The following is a 20,523-nucleotide window of genomic DNA, read 5'->3' on the forward strand; positions in this document are numbered from 1 at the left end:
ATAGTTAAATTGCATGGGGGGAGGGAATGAATTATTATTCTATAGTCCAACCGAATGGAATTTTGTCTATTTCATTCTTGGCTTCTTGCTGAACCTGATTGGAATAAATTAATAAAATGAAAAATATATATTCCCTGTTTTCAGTCCTATACTACTCTTGCCTAATAAGTACTTGTGTCATTGTGTGTGATATTCAATAAAAACATCCAATAGCGTAGATATAAACAACCACCATTACATGTATTAACAATTGATACGTAGCCTTAATCTTATTTAGATGTTTTTTTTCAACCAATCCCCTCCCATGTCGTGTTAAAATCCTATATAAGCGTAAATTTTTTGGTAAATCCTCTTGAACCAAAAAAAAAAAAAAGCCATTTCCAAAGCTGCGCATTACTTGTTATATATTCAAATTTGTATGAATTTTTTAGGAACCTTATGTTGGAAGAATGAAGTATTCAAAATGGAATTTTTTTTTGAATAAGATCTATTTTTACCTTTATTTTGTGATTGTTCGATTAAAAAATAAATAAATATATATGTTCCTTACAATTAATATATTTTTTTTTGAAAGAAAGATGAGGGTCATGCTCTCAAATTCCAATGCTTACAATTAATATATATTGATCATATATCTTAGCATTTTAATGCATTCAAAAATTTCTTTTAATTTAGAGATTCTTATATAGTAAAAAAAAAAAAATCAGTCTATTTGATCATGGTTAACCGGCGAAGGAAAACTTTTTTAAGAAAAATATGTTTTCCTGGTACACAGGGGTAACTAGTCTTAATAATACATTAGTTGTTTTTAATATATAGTTGTGAAAAATATGTTTAGTGGCTGTGTGTTTTAAAAAATATTTAACAGATTGCTTTTAATAAATATATTTTTTAAATATTTGGCTAGCTTATTATTATTATTTTTTAAATATTTTCCATGTTATTAGCTAATAAATTTTGAAATTTGTAAATATGCAAGTGGAGGAGGGATCAAGTTACAACACTTGAAAGTTACAACAAAGTTACAACATCATTTTTTTTCATTTTCAAAGTCCAAATCGTCGATCCAAACCGTTAGATATTCAATCTATATTAAAATGTGCTTGCAGACCAAATTTTACATTTTTTGAAATTTTTTTGCTATTTATTAAGATGGGTACAAAATCGCTGTTTTTATTAAAATTCTGCACCATTAAAAAACAGCAATTTTGTACCCATCTTAATAAATAGCAAAAAAATTTCAAAAAATGTAAAATTTGGTCTGTAAGCACATTTTAATATAGATTGAATATCTAACGGTTTGGATCGACGATTTGGACTTTGAAAATGAAAAAAAATGATGTTGTAACTTTGTTGTAACTTTCAAGTGTTGTAACTTGATCCCTCCTCATGCAAGTGTTAAGCAAAATAAAAATATTTAAAAAATAACTAAGTACTTATAATAACAATATTTCTTTTAAAAAATAATTAGGATAATATTAAAGACACACAATCAATTATTTTCTACTTTTTTGAATAGTTATATTATATGTTAGAAGTAATTAATTATAGTTAAAAATGACTGAGTATATGTACGTAGAACTAGAAGTCAGATAAGAGTTTGGATTGGATTCATCCGATCGATCAGAGTACGGATTTTGTGAAGTAACTCAAATTTTGAGTTTGGATCCGAATCATCCGATTACAATCTGGATCAATCCGACCTTAAGATGGAATACAGGGGATTTTAATATTCGTGCCATAGAAGATCGGACGGTCCGATTCCAAACTCAAAATTGGAGTTACCTTAGGTATATGAATCTATTAAGATGCACTTTAGTCGACTCATTTTCTTCGATTGAGCTCGAATGTTATTCTCCTTCCAGTGAAACAAGATAGATAGAATAGCACTTAAAACCCTAGATCAAAGAGCGACAAACCTCGATCTATTCTCTCACCTCGGATTGAAGAATAGAAGAATAGAAGGTTGCACAGAAGCAAACACAATTTACCTACCAACTTGATCCAAACCGAGCTCCTTGAGAACACTCCTCTCCATCAGGTATGGTCCCACATTCTCATCCCCCTCTCTCCCTGGGGATGCTCTCGACCCTATTTTAGTTCAACTAAGTGTTCGTTCGTTTTTCAAATTTTAATTTCAGCGTAGCAAAGTATTTTCAAAATAGCTAATTTCTTGCACAATATTTGCTATGTATTAGTTGATAGGTGCTGAGGTTGCTTCGGGTTAGCTTGCTATTCATTTTTCCTTCCATATCGTCATTACAAGTTAATCAATATCAGCCCAAATTAAGAGTCCAAAAGCATTTTCCGTACTACTGACTGAGTAATCCCGGGTAATGGGGACCCGCCAATTAGAATCGTTTGTAAGAGAACGCTGTAGATCGGGCACCCTTACTGTTGCTGAAGCACGTTACCTGTTTGACAGCCTTCTGGCCACCAGCAACCCTGTACCATCCATCTATCCCTTCAACCATCTCCTCACAGCACTGGTCCGCATGAACAACTTAACCAACCATTACCCGACTATATTTTCCCTCTTTAACAGATTGACCCAATATAAACAGATCTCACCCGACGTATGCACTTATAGCATCTTGATCAACTGCTGTACCCGAGTGGATCGGGTCGGATTAGCTTTTGTTTTACTCGGACGGTTTCTTAAGGACGGGCTGGGGGCTGATCCTGATGTCTTCAATCCATTACTGAAGGGTCTTTGTAGGAATAATAGGATCCATGAAGCTGCAGCCATAGTGCTCGATAAAATGCCTAAGCTGGGCTGCACACCTGATCTCTTCTCCTATAACACTCTTATGAATGGGTTGTGTAAGATGGGACAAATTGACAAGGCAGAGGAACTCTTGGATTACATGGTTTCTAAAGGGCTTCAACCTAATATTGTGACCTATACCACTCTCATAGACGGTTTGTGCAAGAAAGGACTACTAGACAAGGCAACACAGATACTACAGTGCATGATTACCAAAGGCCTTGAACCGAATGTTGTGACTTACAATGCTTTCATGGATGTGCTATGCAAGAAAGGGGAAATTGGAATGGTAGAAGAACTCCTCGATTTCATGGTTTCTAAAGGGGTTCAACCTGATGTTGTGATCTATACCACCCTCATAGATGGGCTGTGCAAGAAAGGGCTACTGGTTAAGGCAAACCAGATGCTGCAGTGCATGATTTCCAAAGGCCTTGAACTGAATGTTGTAACTTACAGTGTTGTCATGGATATGCTATGCAAGAAAGGAGAAATTGAGAAGGCAGAGGAACTCATGGATTACATGGTTTCTAAAGGGCTTCAACCTGATATTGTGAGCTATAACATTCTCATTGATGGGCTGTGGAAGAAAGGGCTGCTAGACAAGGCCGAGCAGATGGTGCAGTGCATGATTTCCAAAGGCCTTGAACCGAATGTTGTAACTTACAATGCTCTCGGTTGCACTGTGCAAACAAAGAGAAATTGAGATGGCAGAATAACTCCTGCATCACATGGCTTTGGAAATCCCAACCATAGCAAAGGGAGCACAGTCAGAAAAGAAGCATATTACCTGGAGGTTGAGGCTGGTATAAATCATATGCAGTGCTGATGGCAAATTGGTATTTTTGCTTTTGTTTGAATCATTGTTCTTCATGCTTAAATTTTGCATATTGAGGAACAATATATGGGTCGCTGGTGTCATTATTACCATATGAGGTATACATCTACACTATAGCAGTTTAACTTATTTTTTAAATGTTACTTTTTTTTCCACTTATAAACAACAGTCTTGTAGCATATGCAATTATAAGGGTAAAACAAAGTAGGCTTATAAGGTATACATGCATATCAACTGTGACAAGTATTGTTCAACTGTAGACTATAGCCAGTATTGCTGAAGTGAAACACTGCAACCATCCGTATGGTTCTTCTTTTCTTTCTATTGTATTTGATGACATCAATGAAACAAAATTGATGCATTTGGTCCCTTAAAACAAGAAATATAATAATGAGCACAAGCAATGCAATAGACAATAAGTTCTTCACATATGTTTATCTTTTGCTGCTGATTTGGATCTTTATTTATGCCAATAAAACATAATTGTACAGTTTGTACAATGATTTATATACTCTTAGGAGGAAGTCATCATTATACTGATATCTCATGTTGACTTAATGCTCTCAGAAAATGCTTCACAATCTGGCATAAGATGCATCTCCCGAGGAGTATTTTCTGGAGTAAAAAATGTTGATGGCTGTTTTGACCAGCTTAATCTGAGATGATCTAGACAGGGATTAAGAAGCCACAACTATAGGTAACAATTTCCAATCTGAAATGTTGATTAGTAAGCATTATATAGCCACACTTAATATTATTGACTTTGAGTTATTTCTTGTACTTTATGCTGAAATTTTAATTTATATGTGGTAAATGTTGCCTAAACAACCAAGCTTAACAGTAATTCATAAAACTTTCGGGGTCCATTTTGTAAAAGGAAATAACACATTGATTGCTTAATCTCACAAACCTTAATTAATAGAGGTGATGATTGAGGCATTGAACTGCTTTTAAGTATTTTTCCTTTATCTAGCGTGCTGAACAAATTATAAGCTCCTACTAAATTTTGATTTGTTCAGTTCATTCTAGTGAGAAAGGAGGGAGTAGATAGAGAAAGAAAAAGGGAGCAGTGTATGCGCTAGAGACTGGAGAACAGTACTAAACATTCCTGTTAAGAAAAAGAGACATGGGAGTGGAATTGCTGGCTGTCCAATTTGAATTGTCACGGTGGGCCTTGAAGCATTTGCATGGTCAGTCTACAAATTTTGATTCCCATAAGCAGCTATTTCTCTCTTCAAGTCAAACCAGGGCAAATTGTAAGTCAAACTTACTATTAAAATGTAAGCATTAGCAATTGTTCACTGAATCAGTCAGAGTTAAATTATTGTTTGCTTTCAGGAAATTTACACTAAATACATGGGTCTGTAGTCAGATACTGATAAATTTCTATTGTTTTTTGCAGTAATATTCCATTCTTAAATAAGTGATGCTCAGAATTAGCAATATGTCGGATAATTCTAAATGCCTTTTCTATATAGTAACCATTGTGTATATTTGAATACGCAGTTTGTAGAATCCCCTTGGAGCTAAGAGGTCCTATCATTATCCCAATTTTCTCAAAAGTTAGTGCTGGTCACTAGCTACCTTTATTACTTTTTTCCATTACTATTTCCAGTACAAAATATTAAATTAAGATTGTGACTGTTAACTTGTAATTAATTCTCAAATTCATAAGAATTTTAGGAGAAAAGATGAATCTTCTAGTCAAAAATTGACTGACGGACAATCATGCATATAAACATTCTTTACTAAGCGTTCTTAATTTACCAAGTGATTGGTTAATTATGCAGAGCATATCGGCCATCCACTTCATCTCCCAAAAATGCTAAAGACATCCTTCTGTGAGCCTCTGGACACATGTAAAAATCCTGCATGATTTTTTCTAATTGTACAAATACCCGCTAGATGACCAAAGCATGGAAGGCAAGGCAGAGGACGTGAATACCCGCGAGACCCGCTAGATATGCTGTGGCATTCTCTCACACAGTTCCAAGCTGTTGTTTCCTATGTAATTGATTAATGTTGCTCTGTATAAAAAACATATTCGTGATTGCTTCTTTTCATCAGCAGGGATTAATTCTCTATTTTAATTTAAAATTTGTTGCAATTTCAATTCTTGAGGCCTAATCTCTTTCTTGCACCATTATGATTACTTCTCTATATAACTATATTTGCAACTTTTATCTTTCAATTAGATACGTGTATAGTATCTTTTGTTAATATTTTATACTCAAACAATAGGGCATTGTCAATACATTGGGATCTCAGAGCACCAATTTTTTTTCTTAATTTTTTCTCAGTTTGGGACTAAAGCTTTGTCGTCGTCGTTGTTGTTGCTGTGTACAGATTAATATGTTGCATCTGCACAATAATAAGTATCAAATTAAAACCAAAATAAGATAACATATACAGAATCTGTGTCAACAAATAATAAATGGGAAGAGCTTAATTTGTAGGATATACCAGTTACACAACATAATAAAGTTTTTTTTATTCAAAGACTACAGTACACTACAACAATTTTTTCAAAATGCAAAAAGACTATGTACCAAACACTTCAAATATCAGCATTTTAGCAGTTGTCAAACTAGTAACTATACAACTACAAATTTTCTCATCAGTTGTTCTGATTTTGTTGCATAAAATATGTTTGCTGGTACCATACTTTGAACAGCAGTAAATACCATTGTAGATCTCCACCTATTTGTTAAATTTTAATAGTCTCAAAAGAATCTCGGTTTGCCAGCTATTAATTATGATTTCTACTTCCAAAATAAATAAATAAATCAGAAAGTCATTTCACATTTCTCTTATTAAAAACAAACAAAAAAATCAAACATAGAAATAATGACATCTTTGACGAAGAAAAGAAAATTACAACTCATTACTTTAAAAACACATTAAAACTTTTCAAAGTTCCAAATGCCAATCAATCAATACTTGTAATCCTTGACACAGGCGCTCTCCGACACACCTTCACTACGGATCAATATTTTAATTTTCAAAGTCTCGATAGTCGATCTGAGCAGTTCAAAGTGATCTCTACATAAAAATGTACTTGCTGACTAAATTTTCATTTTTTAGAATCTTTTTACCGTTTTTATAAATAGGTATATCTAAAAATTCTAGACCATTCAAAAGTACTGTTTTTCTATCTATCTAAAAAAATAGTAAAAAAATTCTAAAAAATGTAAAATTTGATCTACAAGTTCATTTTCATATAAAGATCATGTTGGATGGTTCATATATGATTGTTTGGACTATAAAAACAAAAATGTAAATTCAATGTACGGACTAATATGCGCTATACATAATACCATAGCCTCACTCTAAAGAAAACATGAAATTGATATTCTGATACACCACTTGGCCTTAAATCATGATCAAAAGAAAGCTTTTAATTTCAGTGTAAATTTTACTTAGAATTGGTTTTGTACAGCCTACAACAAACCTGAGTGGCGGTCTCGTTGTCTGTGCCGGCGATTGCAATGGTGCCCATGTCACCCTTAATTTCCGGCAAGACGCCGTTCTTATTGAGCACATCAATGAAAAGTTTCTAATCCTTTGTCTTCTGATAGAGGGTCTCCTCATAGAGGATGACACCACTGATACACTCGAGTGTGCCAAAATAATTCTTGTTTGGTGCTAATATATGCACAGCTGCCAAATAAATTATTTACCCATATCAGATCAGGAGCCCAAGTTGTAAACAAACAAAAAAGGTTAGAAAACAGTAAATGTCCCTTCATTAAAAAGTTACATTTGCAAATGAAATGAAAAAAAAAAAGATACAGCAAATAATTTAGAAGAATGGAATTGACTTGAGAATACCCAATATCCAACTGAAATGATATGGAACCAAAGAGGTACCAGTAAAGAGCTACAAGCTTCTAATGACTAGAAAAAGAATATTCAACAAAACTAAAATTACAAAATAATAGAAAACTAGCTAGTTCAGTATCAGCTGTTATCAAATTTACAACTGGAAACTGATACATATAATTTCTGTCCCAGAAGAACAATAGTCAGACTGGCACTTTCCCACCGTAAGCAGCAGCATAAGCGTTGCAAAGCCCAGGCACATCCTTCTCATACGGCACAACATAGATCTCGCGGAAGCGCCTTTCAGGAACCAAACAAGCTACGAAAAAACTGCACTTTTTCTTCAGTCCATTGCTTTCCAATGTACTCAGTATAGTATACCTTGGGATCAATACCTTTTCCAAGCTACACCCAAGTAACCGCGGTTGCGAAGCTATGCTCCTTGCTTCAAACCCAACTTTACTCATAAGAAAGTTCATACTCAACTTCACTTTCTCCTCTGAAATTATGAGTATATAAGGGTACTTCCGGAAGGCGGCACACACCTCTTCCTGTGACCAGCCATAAGTGTTCTTGAAGAACTCTGCATTGCTTTTAATTTTACCTATGCTGGTATTACTGATCGCTTTTAACGCATATAGAAACATTCCGGATCCTCTCAGAAGCCCCAGCTCCTCAATTAGATCGAGTATCTGCCTTAAAAAAATTATGTTACGGCCAAAGCAACTTCTTCCCCCTAACAATGAAACCACATTTCCATTCGACAATCCATATTCTTTCAGTAAATTTATTCTCGGAAGAACATGCTTGTCAATGCGCAATTCAATTAGGAAAGAATTTCTTGCAATAATTTTCAACAAAACCTTGTCGTTGTTTCCGACAAAATCTCTCCAAAACAGTAGGCGGGCAAGAGTGTCTTTCAATTGAAGTCCAACCGGGTTGTATCGGATCAAATGAACCAGTACTTCCTCAGAAAACCCTTTTTCCATAATTTCACGCACTTTTGGTCTCAAGGTCTTATCCGCATTGTATCCCAGAAGAGCTGGTCGGTGTGAAACAACAGATTTGATCTGAGTATGGGATAAACCAGTATCAATTAGGAACTTTACCACTGCATCAGGCCGTGCTGGGGACTTGATCGTCGTAAGATGACAGTCTGCCGAGGCCTTGAGCGCTCGATCGACAGAGAAGCCGAAGGAGGAGATGAGATACTCAGCAATAAAAGGCAACTCCTGGCACTTGCTTTGAGTTGAAAGAGGAGAAAAGAAAAAGGAGTAGATTGATCTCTTTAAAAGAAGATGGGAACTCATGGTTGTTGAGTCGTGGCGTCTAAGAAGCGGAGGTGATAAGAACCCGATTGTCAGAGGCGAAGACGACGATTGATTGTTTCACTTTTTCTTTCTTTTCTAGCACAACAGGGCGGCGCGGATTTTACAACAGGCGGAGTCGCTGGAGTACCTTGATTTCGAGGGTTTTGAGTCTTTTGACATTTTGACCGGATAAACTTATTTAAATGGACGCCAGGGGGCGTTCCGATGTGCTTGGAGATTCGTGCCACGAGACCTCAACAGATCTTCCATAGTTTCTTTAACATTCCATCTCTCGTTATTTCGAAACCGTATCCTGTGCATTAGGGGGGTAGGGGTGAGTAAATTGCTTACAACTCGTGAGCCGCTCATAACTCGCTCACTAAATGTTCACTTGAACTCGCTCATTTATCCGCTCACTTAAACTCGCTCATTAACAACTCGCTCATTTATTAAATGAGCGAGCATGAGCATGTCCCAACTCGCTCATAACTTGCTCATTTAAAATTTGCCACATCTAATCCCGCCACCACATTCAATCTCAAATATTCATAGTTTATACATTTATTTATTTTTTTAAACAGACGCCTCAAAACAGTGTGCTGTTGTTAGTTTATGTTTTTGGATTTATGTTGAATTTTTATTAGTGCTGCTTTAGTTTTAGTTTATCATTGTTTGTTGATGCTATTGTTAGTTTATGTTGTTATTATTCTATTTTTGTAATACTGTTGATTTTTTTGTTATTATTCTATTTAATTGAATTATGACAATTTATTAAATTTTAGTACTCATAACTCGTGAGCCGCTCATAACTCGCTCATTTAAAACTCGCTCATTTCCGACTCGCTCATTTCCGACTCGCTCATTTATTCGCTCGCTTGAACTCGCTCATTTATTCGCTCGCTTGAACTCGCTCATTTAACAACTCGCTCATTTATTAAATGAGCGAGGACGAGCATACCCTAACTCGCTCATTACTCAGCCCTAATTAGGGGTGTCAATGGGTACGGTACGGGAGGTAAGGGGGGTTTCTGATGGGCATCGGACCAAATCCTCTTCGATGGGCTGTTGGAACCGTCGGACTTGCTTTAGGATTCGTGCCCGCAATTTCGCGTCTGCTTTAAAATCCGTACACACAAATCCTAAAGTAGATCCGACGGTAACAATAGCCCATCGAACAGGATTTGGTTCGATGCCCATCGGAAACCCCCCTCTCCCACGGTACGGGTCGGGTGGAGACATTTTCATATCCATACCTATTAAAATTGATTTTACTCATACACTATTCATATTCATTAAAAATTTACTTTACCCTACTCTACCTTTATCCGTTTATATTATCGGGTAACGAAACGCTAGCGGGTGAATAACCGATAATACTATTATAATAATTATTTTTATTATATTTTACAAATTAAACATTAAAAACTCATTTATTTCACACATATGTAATTATATTTCTAATAAAAAAAATAAAAGTAAATGTACAATTAATTCCAACTAAATTGTTTTTATAAAGGAAGAAAATTCAAAACCACAAATATATATTTAGGTGGGTTGAAAATTGAATTGAATATATATTTAGATTTTATAATTACTCTATAGGGTAACGGGTACGAAATAGTTATTACCTATACCTTTACCCATTTGGTTAACAATTTTTTTTTTATCCATACCCATACCCAATATGCTAACGAAATAAAAATCTTATCTATACCCGCCTTATCGAATACGATACGGGTTGGGTAAACGGCTAAAAAGGTGCCATTGACACCCCTATTGTGCATGAACTCAAAAAGGGAATCTTTTGAGATCTTGACCGTTCGATTTGTTTTAAAATTCGTGCGGAAAAGATCTGCACTAATATTAAAGGGTCTCTATATTATAGACAGGAGTCGGATTGACTCCGTTTAAAGATTCTCTTTTGAGTTATTGCAGAGGATACGCATTCCGTTATTTCAAGAGAACTCAATAGCGCTTTTTTTTAAACATTTGGGTATTTTTTTTCTAGTTTTTTTTTATTTTTAAACAAATAGTTGTTATCAAGACTGTATGATAATAGTACGAAAGTCATATGAATAATCATATTTATCAAACACTAAATATACAAGCTATATTATTATCAAACACTAAATATACAAGTATTATTTAAACAAATAAGTAAGTAGTTATATATAACAATATTTTCTTCAAAAAAACAATTAGGTAAATATAAAAGAGGGGAATTTCATGTATCTCCTTAAAATTTTCAATATTACGTATTTTCACCTCAAAATTTTGTATCATCATATTTATCCATCTAAATGGTTGAAGCTCACATATTTATCCAAAAACAATAAAACAATAAAATTTAACAGTTAAAATTTAATAAATAATATTAATTAAATAAATAAGACCATTATACCTTCTTCGTATAAATAAGGTTATATGGAAATGTTAAATTGAGGTTTCCACAAGATCGTTTTTATGTATATTATATATCAAAATGTACAGATACCAGGTATATATATAAATTATTTCGTTCCTTGTATCAATGGATCAGATTTAAGTCATTCTGACAGTAGAAAATTGAAACTCAATTTTCAATGATATCAGAGTAGAACTGGGGTGCTCTTAAGCTTACCAAAGTTTTGGTGAGCTTAACTCTAAAACTCATCAAATCGATTTCAAATGACGAATCCGAACCGTTGAAACCCACCTACCTTATGTGTGATGCATCTACATGTGAAATTTTTAAACATTCAAATTAATTTAGTATAAAGTCAAGCGGTCAAAAACGTTCAAAAAATGAATGCACTAAAATTAATTTATTAACCTTCTAATTTTGACCATTTGACTTTATACTAAATTAATTCGAATGTTTAAAAATTTCACATGTAGATGCATCACACGTAAGGTAGGCGGATTTTAACGGTTTGGATTCGTCGTTTGAAATCGATTTGATGAGTTTTAGTGTTAAGCTCACCAAAACTTTGGTGAGCTTAAGAGCACCCTAGTTCTACTCATGATATCATGTATGAACCCAGGAAGTGGGAAGAAATATACGCAAGATTTAAGGGAAAAAATGGATGATGAGCAACAAGTAGAAAATGCCCCTTAATTCGAACTTAATTTAATCAGAAGCTTACAATTTTACTATTTAGCTCTAAAAGAAAAAAATATTAGCAAATATACAAGCTACCTAAGAAATAAGATACAAACAAGTGCACACAATTAAACATGAGTAAACGCACATATATATATGGCCCTTGATTATCTTTCATCTATCTATATGGCAAACTGGGATACGCATTTGCTGTTATTCTTGTGCATGAACAGTGTTTCTGCTATCTCTGTTTTTTCAAATTCAATCATTGAATTATTTCGAGATGCGTGTACAGAAAAGTCTGAAAAAATGTCATTTTGAGATTCGTTTCCGAAAAAAATTGAACGGTTGAATTTAGAAGAAATAACCGAGTTACTGTTCAGTGAAAGAAAATAGCAGCGGATTTGATTCCTGTTTGTCACAACTTAGAAACACCAAATTTTGGAGAGGAGCACACATGACTTCTATATACACACCAATCCCAATATCATCAAGATAAAATCATCGCAGATCAGTGTTGCAGAAATAATAGTATTTGCAGAAATTAGAAACTTTAAGAAAAAAATAAAAAAAAATTAAATTTACATGATAGAGCCTTAATTACCGTTTATTCCCATAGCACATTGGACCAAACCTTGTTGGTTCCGGGTCCATAGCACGCTGGATCCATAATTAATTACTCTGGTTCTTGTAAAAAAAAAATTGCACAACCCATCACATTAATATAAACGCATTACTTAATTGCCGACTTTCATTATTGATAACATAAGAAATTTAAAAATTAAACCTATAACACGAAATCATTTCATAACACAAACATAGAATTATTCAACATTGTGGCTCATAAAGAGCGTTAAATAATTTAACATTTGTGTTATGAAATGATATTTGGGTGATTTCGTATTATTGGTTTATGTTTCTATTTTATATGTTACGAATTGAAAATCGGCAAGATTTTTTATGATGCATTAAATATATTTTTTAATTAATAGTTCTAATTCTTACTACTAAATTATATTTTTCATGCACGATATTCTAAGAATTTCATGTATAATCCTCAAAAACCTTCAAATTATGAATTTTCTCTTCTAAAATTTATAATATCATATTGATCCTACTAAATTTCAAAAATTCACAAATTTATCAATTTATTGACTTTTCTATTAAAATTAATTTTAAATTTGTAAAGTATCTATTTTCTCTTTATTAAGAAAAATGTCAGTCTTTTAATTAATCAGTTTTTGATAAGAAATTATTTATTTTCTTTAATTCTAACTCATACACAAGCGTATAATAAGAAGTCATTATTGTTTATGCATCAGAAGCGGAGAAATGAATCATTTGTTCTCGAAAACCGATCAATTAGAAAATTAACATTTTTCTTAAACAAACTATATATATATATATGAGGAGGGATCGGATCGATGACACCCTTTTTTGGTGACATCGGATGACACCGTGCATTTTCAAAGTCCAAACAGTCGATCCAAACCGTTCAACTTAATGGATATGTTAAAATGTGCTTGCAGATCAAATTTACATTTTTTTGAATTTTTTTACTATTTATTAAGATGGGTACAAAAATTCAACGGTCTGAATATAGTGATTTTGTTAAAAACTTAATAAATAGTAAAAAAATTCCAAAAAATATAAAATTTGATGTGCAAGCACATTTTAACATATCTATTATGTTGAACGGTTTGGATCGACTGTTTGGACTTTGAAAACTTTGAAAATGCACGATGTTATCCGATGTCATCGAAAAAGGGTGTCATATGATCCCTCCTCTATATATATAGAGTATAGCTAAATTGCTACCGGTAGTACTTCGATCTAAGTGCTTATGCAGTCATATCTTAGTATTTAATGTTAAAACGACAAATCCAAATCGTTAGATTATTAGATATTCAATCTATATTAAAATGTGCTTTGAGACAAAAAATTTCATTTTTTTGGATTTTTTTTACTATTTATTAAGATGGTTTGAAAATTATTGTTTTTATTAAAATTCTACACCATTAAAAAACAGTGACGCAAAAAATTCCAAAAAATTGCTGTTTGGATTTGTCGTTTGAACATTAAATGCCGCTAGGGATGCTGCTAACTTCCAGAAAATTTTAAAATGACAGACTTTGAATTTTGATTCTTTTTTTGAAATGCTAACTAAAAAAATTTTGAATCAGAGGAGCCAAAAAAGAATATTTAGATTTGTCTAAATAAAATATTTATCTACAAATTAACCCAGTATTTTTCACCGCTAAGCAGTGACGTCGCAACACTTCGGTATTAATCTCCATCAAACACCTGGTACTGTACCGCTAAGCAGTGACGCAACACTTCAATACTAATAAGGTAATTACTTAAGTCTTTATATAGTCAAGCAGTGTCACAATCTGCTATTTTGAAATTTCCCCGTAGAAAAAGACAGATTTGATTTCAATCCGACCGTAGAAAACTTCCACGCTAATGTCACTTTCTCCACTACTTGGGTCATCTTACTCTTACTGTTCATGTGAAGAAAATCACCTGATTAAACCGATCTCTCAAACCAGCACCTAAATCTATAAATACCATATAGGCACCAATAACATATATATCCAAAGTTTCATACATTGGGAACAAGAATTCCTTTATCCTTCATTCATCAACGGGCATAAAATGGAAGCAAAGAAGTACAAGAATATTATATAATTTCTACATCTATATCTCTCTGAAAAAATATTTGTATGTATTTGCCTTATAATATTATTTTGATAATTCATTTCAGGATTGCTGTGGTAACAGGAGGGAACAAAGGTATAGGACTGGAGATATGCAAAAAACTGGCTTCTAATGGAGTATATGTTATTCTAACAGCAAGAGATGATGAAAGAGGCAAGGAAGCAGTAAAGGAGCTTACTAGAGATTATGGTCTGACAAATATAATCTTTCATCAGCTGGATGTCACTGATCGTTCTAGCATTGAATCTTTAGCTGGTTTTGTCAAAAATCAATTTGGAAAATTAGATATTCTGGTAAATTGAATATGCTTGTACACTGATGTACCTTGAATAGTGTGCACAAATTAAATAATGTGCATTTACTAACAAATTATGTTAACAGGTGAACAATGCAGGGATTGGAGGATTTGTGTTCACAAAAACAATTGATGAAAAGGTACATTAATAAGATATATGGTAATGAGAATTCATTTTTTATTAGGTCGCTTTAACTGGTATATGGATATTAATTTTTCAATCATTTTTGTACAGCTTCCGCAACAAGAGAGGGAGACATTTCTCCAAAATAACGTAATAGAAAGCTATGAGAAAGCTGTTGAGTGCTTTCAAACGAACTATTATGGAGTCAAGAACATGATGGAAGTATTTTTACCTCTTGTACAACTATCCAATTTTGGAAGAATAGTGAATGTTTCAGCTGGACATAAACTACAGGTAATTCTTTTTTAAATTATTCAAAAGAACATGTTAATTAATGCATGTATATTTCTAATGCACCTGCTTTTGCTATAATTTTGGTGTTGGCTTTTAATTTTATGCTGTTCCAATAATCATGGTCATCATTAATTACCACCATCACAATTACTAAAACACATACTCTCTGAATTTACAGAATCTGAACAATGAAAGCCTCAGGAATGAACTTATGGATATTGATAACCTAACTGTGAAGAGGATTGAAGATCTTGCTGAATCTTTTCTGAAATCGGTCAAAGACGAAAATACATTGGAGAAAAATAAATGGACATCTCAATACCATGCATACCATGTGTCTAAGATTTTAATGAATGCCTACACAAGAATTGTTGCAAAGAGTTATCCCAGTGTAAACATTAATTGTGTGTGGCCAGGCTATGTCAAGACTGACTTGAATTTCAACACCGGATCTCTAACTGTGAGTGAAGGTGCTGAAGGCCCGGTGATGGTTGCTTTGGCTGAAGGAGAGATCACCGGCCAGTTCTATGATCGGACTCAGATCTCTACCTTTTAGCTAATAACATTAATTAATTAGGATGTTACTGTTATGTTTGAAACTTCTGTTCTATATTGTTTCATCAGGAATCGAATAGTCATTTCTTGTATACAATTAAGCAGGAACTAGTTCAGATTTTCTGAGTGTAATTGACTGCAATAAGCTATTTGATGAGTGAGAAAGGGTATACATACGGCTGTTGGGCTGATGCACTGTAGCAGCTGAATTTTTAAGAAATTGTCATTTTTCTCTCACAAAATATAAATTTCAAAGGTTATACATGTAGGGTTTTCGGATACCACTTTTGGGGTTTCGCGGTAACCAAAATCCGTTTAGGCTTAAGGTGCGGAATGACCGTAGAACAAAAATTTCTACAGCCAACTTAAGCTCAGGATTAAACGGGGTATGTCAGGAAACTTTCCAAGGCGGTCCACCTTCAGTATTCCTTTGGCATCAAAACCCAATTTAATCATTTTACAGATCTACTCCATGATTGATTTCTAAAACTTTAATCTACTTACAAATTAAATAGATTAATATAACATATTTATACCTTGTTTCCAAATCACAGTTGGAATGCAGACCGAGCGAGTAGAGCCTCACCAGGGAAGGAATCGACTCGAAACGGAGCATCAGACGTCTGATGCCTCTATCGGTTATCCACTAGGACTAACCGGAGAGCGGTTTATTTCTTCTGCCAGAAATACCGTAAACCGCGGAATTCTGCAAAAACACTATTCACGAGGAAAAGACGAAAACCCGTAAACACGAATTTTCGGTTGCTCAGTTTCATCAATATGCAAAACTGACATACCGTGAAATTTGGTAAAACACTATTCATCGATCCCGTAAATATTCTCCACAACAACCCGCAAGATTATACGTCAACTACGTATAACTTTCTTTTCTCAACCGAAACACTATTTGGGAGAGAAACCGGGAAAGAGAGAAAATACCGATTCGTTTCTGCACGAAAAGATACATGTGAATGTGCATATGTATATATGTGAATATATGTTTCTCTCTCTACCCCTCCACCCCTATTTATAGTGTTTAGATTCGGTTGCAAAAGACCAAAATGCCCTCCAAGTTCGGCCTATTTACAAGATATGCCATTGACACCTCATCCTTTTATATGTGAAATGACCAAAATACCCCTTCCACACCCTTCCACATCCTTCTCCATGCTTCTACACATGCAAGGTGGCATAGGTGTGAAATGACCATTTTGCCCTTGTGGATAGGATTGATGACATGTCATCTGGATAGGATCAATGACGTGTCATGCGGATAAGCTCGAATCTGAAAAGACCCGAATGCCCTCGGCCCGAACACAAATAATATTCGTATAATTATTCTGAACAATTATATATATATTTTTCTTTCGGTTATTTATTTCGGTATCGATGACATGTCATCTGGATAGAATCGATGACGTGTCATGCGGATAAGGTCGAATCTGAAAAGATCCGAATGCCCTCGGCCCGAACACAAATAATATTCGTATAATTATTCTGAATAATTATATATATTTTTCTTGCGGTTGTTGTTTCGATAATTTATACAATGTGTCCTGCACATTTATAAATTAACCGGTTAACTTTTATACAACGTGTCAAACACGTTTATAAATTAACCAATGTTTTTGCTTGTTATTTTTACATAACATTTATAATTTAATTATAACACGTATAATTAATTATAACCATCTTATCATTGATCATAACCAATTTATAATCAATCAAAATAAGATTCTCCGATTAACTCCTATATGGTGTGACCCAATAGGATCTGTGTTATGTTGGTAAACAGAGTTAAAACCATTTTAACCTCTATAATCATGAGCGGCATCTGGCAACACATCATGACCATCCAATTACACAGATGATGCTGTACTGTACAATATCACGATCCAGTAAACAATTTACCTGTGTCTGTTCCTCTGTCTCATAGCTATCAGATTAGTTTCAAGGTAGGTGTGTGTCATCCTTGTAAACTTAATCTTTTCTTGATCTTGAGCATATTATCAAATATGATTACTCTTGTAATCATACCGCGCGCTGATAATCTTACTCTATCAAGGGGCCCAGTGATGCTATAACTCGTATAGAGATACGAGGGACAAGTAGTACTTTTGGTAGACTATCACTTCCTCAGCTAAGCTATATATATCGAAAAGCTATCGTTATGACTGCTTTTTACGGACAGCGTTAGATAGCAATCACACATATATATTTCTTAGTGTGAACGATAAATACCTCATACTTTAGAACTTTAACACTGAATGAAAAACATAAATGACACGAACACAATTCTATTTAATGTTTTCATTCGGGGTCTGTCAAATACCATGTTCCTAGAACATGTATCTATGTGATTAAAATGACATCTCGTGTCAAATGGTTTGTAAAACTTAACCATCTTTTAATCCACATACTAACCTTATAGCGGTAATCAGTGTTCCTGCTAATTACCTTGGTTAGTGACCTTTTAAGATTAAGAGTATATATCATCTATATTATGGAGTTTCACAATTTCAGTCATGAACTCGAAATGATCCATAAATTCAATAATACTCAAGGCAACAAAATGATATTAATCATCCAATTCATGAACAAAGCTTTATGATAAATTATCGTATTATTGACTTCTAGATTATTACAAACTAACAATCTCCCACTTAAGCTAGGAGTCAATCATCGTAGACCCTACTTATATACAAAACTCTATATTCTCTAAGATCTCGCAGATCCTGAGAAAATCTCACAGCCAATCTTCTATGTGTTCCAAACTCATAGAAGCATTAAGCATCTAGTGCTTGGCTTGAGGAAGAGATTTTGTGAGTGGATCAGCTGTGTTGCTGACTGTGTCAATTCTACTTATCTTTACATCACCTTTATATTAATTATATCTTTTATAATTAATTATAAACATCTTATGATGTTTATGATCTTTCGTATTAGGTGATAACGTTGTAGACGAGAAACATATTCTTAGTTCTTCTCAAGAACTTAAGGACATTCTTTACAGCATTCCAGTGCTTTATGCCTGGATTAGCCTGATATCTATTCGTCATACTCAAAGCATACGAGATATCTGGGCGAGTGCACAACATGGTGTTTATGATAGAGCCAATAGCCGAAGCGTATGGTACTCTACTCATAGTGCTTTGCTCATCAGTTGTCGAAAGACACTGAGTCTTGCTAAGCTGTGTACCATGATTCATTGGCAGGAGTTCTCTCTTAGAATCCTGCATGCTGAACCGATTCAGCACTTTGTCAATGTGCGTGCTTTGACTTAATCCTATAAGTCTCTTTGATCTACCTCAGTAGAACTTTATGCCTAGTATATAGACATCCTCGCCCAAGTCTTTCATCGAGAAAACTTTTCTTTAATGAAGACTTGGCTAATTGCAATAGAGGAATATCGTTTCCTATTAAGAGTATATCATCTATATATAAGATTAAGAAAGGCGATGGCACTCCCACTAGTTTTTCTGTACACATAAGATTCTTCTTCGCATCTGACGAAGTCAAGCTTTTTGACTTCTTCGCCAAATCGAAGATTCCAACTTCGTGATGCATGCTTCAATCCATAAATGGATTCAAGAAGCTTGCATACTTTCCCAGCATTCTCTAGATCTTCAAAACCCGTAGGGTGTGTCATGTACACATCCTCTTCTTAAATTTCCATTTAAGAAGGCGGTTTTGACATCCATTTGCCATATTTCATCATCATGAAATGCAGCAATTGCTAGGAATATCCGAATTGACTTAAACATAGCCACGGGTGAAAAAGTTTCATCAATTCTCAGAATTTATTTGAAACCTTTTTGCTACTAGCCGTGCTTTGTAAATAGTCATATTGTCATCCATGTCTGTTTTCCTTTGAAAACCCACTTGTTAGCTATGGGCTTCACCCATCAAGTGGTACAACTAGGTTCCAGACCGTGTTGTCATACATGGACTGTATTTCGGATCTCATGGCCTCCAGCCATTTATCAAAGTCAGGCCTATCCATTGCTTCCGCATAGGTCAGAGGATCTTCAGTTTCAAAAACTGAGATCTCGTGCAGTCCCATGTACCTCTCGGGTGCATGGACTATCCTTGCTGATCTACGTAGCACTTGTTCTTCTGGCTGTCGAACTTCATCCACAACAGTGTGCGGATTTAGTTCTTCTTCAACTTGCGTTGAAGCAGTTGAGCTCGGGATTAGAACCTCTTCCACAGCTACTTGTGGATTTGGTTCTTCCAGATGCTCATCAGCCGAAGTATCAAGTGGTGGGTATATCTGATCTAGTTCAGATGTATTATTGTGTGATGTATCTTGAATTTCTTCAAGTATTACATTACTCCCACTACTTCCTTTTGCGAGAAACTCGTTCTCCAAAAGTATACCATGACGAGCAACAACTAATTTGTTCTCGGACTGGTAATAGAAGTAATATCCTTTTCGCAACCCCATTTTTAAGATAAGACATATTTGGGATTTCCCAAACCATAACTCGTATGGAGTCTTTTCAACTGACTTGGATGGAACCATATTTATCGTTAGTGCAACAGTATCTAGTGCGTGTCCCCAAAATGATTTTGGAAGGGTGGCGTTACTCATCATGGAACGAATCATGTCCAGCATGGTTTGTTTCATTTTCTTGGCAACACCGTAACATTGCGGTGTCCCTAGAGGTGTGAGTTGTGAGACTATCTCACATTCCTTTAAGTACATTTTGAAAACC

At 34.4% G+C, this 20,523-nt stretch overlaps 2 protein-coding genes across 9 annotated transcripts; both read left to right on the plus strand.

Annotated features, from left to right (window-relative positions):
- The first annotated feature begins 1,883 nt into the window (after window positions 1-1,883).
- On the plus strand, window positions 1,884-5,854 carry LOC144554772 (uncharacterized). Of its 7 annotated transcripts, none has more exons than XM_078303112.1 (6): window positions 1,884-2,041; window positions 2,199-3,700; window positions 4,170-4,299; window positions 4,622-4,858; window positions 5,109-5,164; window positions 5,393-5,854. In XM_078303112.1, exon 2 carries the CDS (start codon window positions 2,337-2,339, stop codon window positions 3,468-3,470), a length of 1,134 nt encoding a protein of 377 aa, XP_078159238.1. In that variant the 5' UTR covers window positions 1,884-2,041; window positions 2,199-2,336; the 3' UTR covers window positions 3,471-3,700; window positions 4,170-4,299; window positions 4,622-4,858; window positions 5,109-5,164; window positions 5,393-5,854. The 7 variants fall into 7 exon arrangements, with proteins under 7 accessions (XP_078159238.1, XP_078159241.1, XP_078159239.1 ...); XM_078303115.1 differs by having other exon boundaries at window positions 4,632-4,858; XM_078303113.1 differs by having other exon boundaries at window positions 4,170-4,792.
- Window positions 5,855-14,340: 8,486 nt separating this feature from the next.
- LOC144554130 (short-chain dehydrogenase/reductase 2b-like) lies at window positions 14,341-15,972 on the plus strand. Of its 2 annotated transcripts, none has more exons than XM_078302377.1 (5): window positions 14,341-14,488; window positions 14,584-14,830; window positions 14,919-14,972; window positions 15,068-15,250; window positions 15,429-15,972. In XM_078302377.1, the coding sequence occupies exons 1-5, from the start codon at window positions 14,475-14,477 to the stop codon at window positions 15,804-15,806; spliced, it is 876 nt and encodes a 291-aa protein (XP_078158503.1). In that variant the 5' UTR covers window positions 14,341-14,474; the 3' UTR covers window positions 15,807-15,972. The 2 variants fall into 2 exon arrangements, 1 of the variants encoding a protein (XP_078158503.1); XR_013511545.1 differs by lacking the exon at window positions 14,341-14,488 and having other exon boundaries at window positions 14,495-14,830; window positions 15,429-15,884; window positions 15,923-15,972.
- Window positions 15,973-20,523: the final 4,551 nt, after the last annotated feature.

Source organism: Carex rostrata, chromosome 5 (assembly GCF_964058835.1).
Source record: "Carex rostrata chromosome 5, lpCarRost1.2, whole genome shotgun sequence".
In the NCBI taxonomy this organism is placed as follows: Eukaryota; Viridiplantae; Streptophyta; class Magnoliopsida; order Poales; family Cyperaceae; genus Carex; species Carex rostrata.

Coding starts and splice junctions, on each gene's coding strand:
- LOC144554772 (XM_078303114.1), top strand. CDS start 2,337: ATGGGGACCCGCCAATTAGAATCGTTTGTAAGAGAACGCTGTAGATCG.
- LOC144554130 (XM_078302377.1), top strand. Junction 14,973..15,067: donor CAAAAACAATTGATGAAAAG/GTACATTAATAA, acceptor ATTTTTGTACAG/CTTCCGCAACAAGAGAGGGA. Junction 15,251..15,428: donor CAGCTGGACATAAACTACAG/GTAATTCTTTTT, acceptor CTGAATTTACAG/AATCTGAACAATGAAAGCCT.